The sequence below is a fragment of the Fulmarus glacialis genome, unplaced genomic scaffold (genome assembly GCF_000690835.1).
Source record: "Fulmarus glacialis isolate BGI_N327 unplaced genomic scaffold, ASM69083v1 scaffold24206, whole genome shotgun sequence".
In the NCBI taxonomy this organism is placed as follows: Eukaryota; Metazoa; Chordata; class Aves; order Procellariiformes; family Procellariidae; genus Fulmarus; species Fulmarus glacialis.
The window spans coordinates 554-2,316 of record NW_009219087.1 but is presented as its reverse complement, the minus strand read 5'-3'; the positions used below and the strand labels follow the sequence as shown (position 1 = coordinate 2,316).

Here is a 1,763-nt window from a genome sequence, read left to right as displayed (position 1 = left end):
TACATGGCAGCAAAACCCCGCTGGGGCTGTTCTGGGCATCCCTGGGTGGCCGCACACCCTCGGCAACCTCCCCATGTGTTCGGGGAAACCCAGGGAAACCAGACAGAGCAGCCTTTTGCTGCGGCTGGGGCCACCCCAGGGCTGGGCTCCTCCCCGAAGCCAGGCAACCCGCTGGCTGTCTCTTGTCCCACAGGGCTCTCGGGGCTCAACATTCAGCCTTGTCCTCGTCCCCAGGTGCTGCGACAAGAGATTGTGGACAAAGATAGATTTGAGCAGGTGCAAGTCCATCACCCCCCAGGCGCTGAGCGGCATCATCAAAAGACAGCCGGTCAGCCTCGACCTCAGCTGGACCAATATCTCCAAAAAACAGCTTACGTGGCTCGTCAACAGGCTGCCAGGTGAGCGTGGGCTGGGGAGGGGTCCCTACCTGTGCCACCAGACTGCTCCGAGGCTTCCTGATGGCTGGACCACAGCGAGAGACACGCTCTGCACCCTGGTACCTGCCAGCAGGAAAATTCCTAGGTGCCTGGATCCCGACATGCAGCAAGCAGCCGATAGTGATGTGGTTTCCTGCTGCTGTGTGTTAACCTCTCCTTCAGAGAGCCTGTCCCACCCCAGGCAGGGCGGGGAGCTGCTTCCTCATGTGCCTGGAGAGAGAGGGTTGAGATCTGGGACGCGTCGGAACTGACCAAGCCCGTCTGACTTGTTACCTCTCTCCCTTTTCGCGGCAGGCCTGAAAGACCTCATCTTAGCGGGCTGTTCCTGGTCTGCGGTCTGTGCTCTCAGTACCTCCAGCTGCCCCCTTCTCAGGACCCTCGATCTTCGGTGGGCAGTAGGAATCAAGGACCCTCAGATCCGGGACTTACTCACGCCTCCAACAGACAAACCCAGTAAGCTCTTGCCCAGACTGCCACGGGGCAAGGTTGGGGTGGTGGAGAGTTGGAGGAAGGTGACATGCTGGGTGCAGAGGGGAGGCGATGCCAGATCCAGAATGCCCCAGCAGGGCAGATAGTCCACGCTCAGCTTCTCCTCTCCCTTTGCAGGTCAGGACAATCGCAGCAAACTCCGCAACATGATCGATTTCCGGCTCGCCGGCCTGGACATCACCGACGCCACGCTGCGGCTGATTATCCGCCATATGCCCCTGCTCTCCCGCCTCGACCTCAGCCACTGCAACCACCTTACGGACCAGTCAGCCAACCTCCTCACGGCCGTGGGCTCTTCCACACGCAACTCCCTCACCGAGCTCAACATGGCAGGTGGGTACGCTGCTCTGGGTAGCCCAGGCTGGCCTCCCCGGGCTCTGCTGGACCGAGGGTGGCCTGGCTGGACTTACCGTTGCAAAGCGGCTTCCTCCTCCCCGCCTGCCCTCCCAGCCTGACGTGGGAGCTCAGCTCCGGCTTCGCAGAGGCGTTGTAACTCACTCTTCCTCTCATCTCCCCGCAGGCTGCAATAAGCTAACGGACCAGGCCTTGCTGTACCTGCGCCGCATCTCCAATGTCACTCTAATCGACCTGCGAGGTTGCAAACAGATCACCCGCAAAGCCTGTGAGCACTTCATCTCGGACCTGTCCATCAACAGCCTCTACTGCCTGTCCGATGAGAAGCTGATCCAAAAAATCAGCTAGAGACCCTCCCTGGGGCAGACTGAGGAGAAGGAAAAGAGCCCATCCCACCCCTCTCGGAGAGCCGCTCCTCCACATCCCCACCTTGCCCTCCGTGTCCTGCCGCTGCCTCCCACCTGACTCGGCAGGCAGGGCCGC

The 1,763-nt window shown here is 61.0% G+C and overlaps 1 protein-coding gene across 1 annotated transcript; it reads left to right on the top strand.

The window, feature by feature from the left end:
* Positions 1-234: 234 nt before the first annotated feature.
* LOC104078572 (lysine-specific demethylase 2A-like) lies at positions 235-1,628 on the top strand (the record flags this gene model as incomplete). The annotated part of the gene is made up of 4 exons (XM_009580252.1): positions 235-398; positions 732-890; positions 1,044-1,259; positions 1,447-1,628. Coding segments are annotated over 4 exons (721 nt in total), but the record flags the coding sequence as incomplete, so codon positions are not given.
* Between the last annotated feature and the right edge of the window lie 135 nt (positions 1,629-1,763).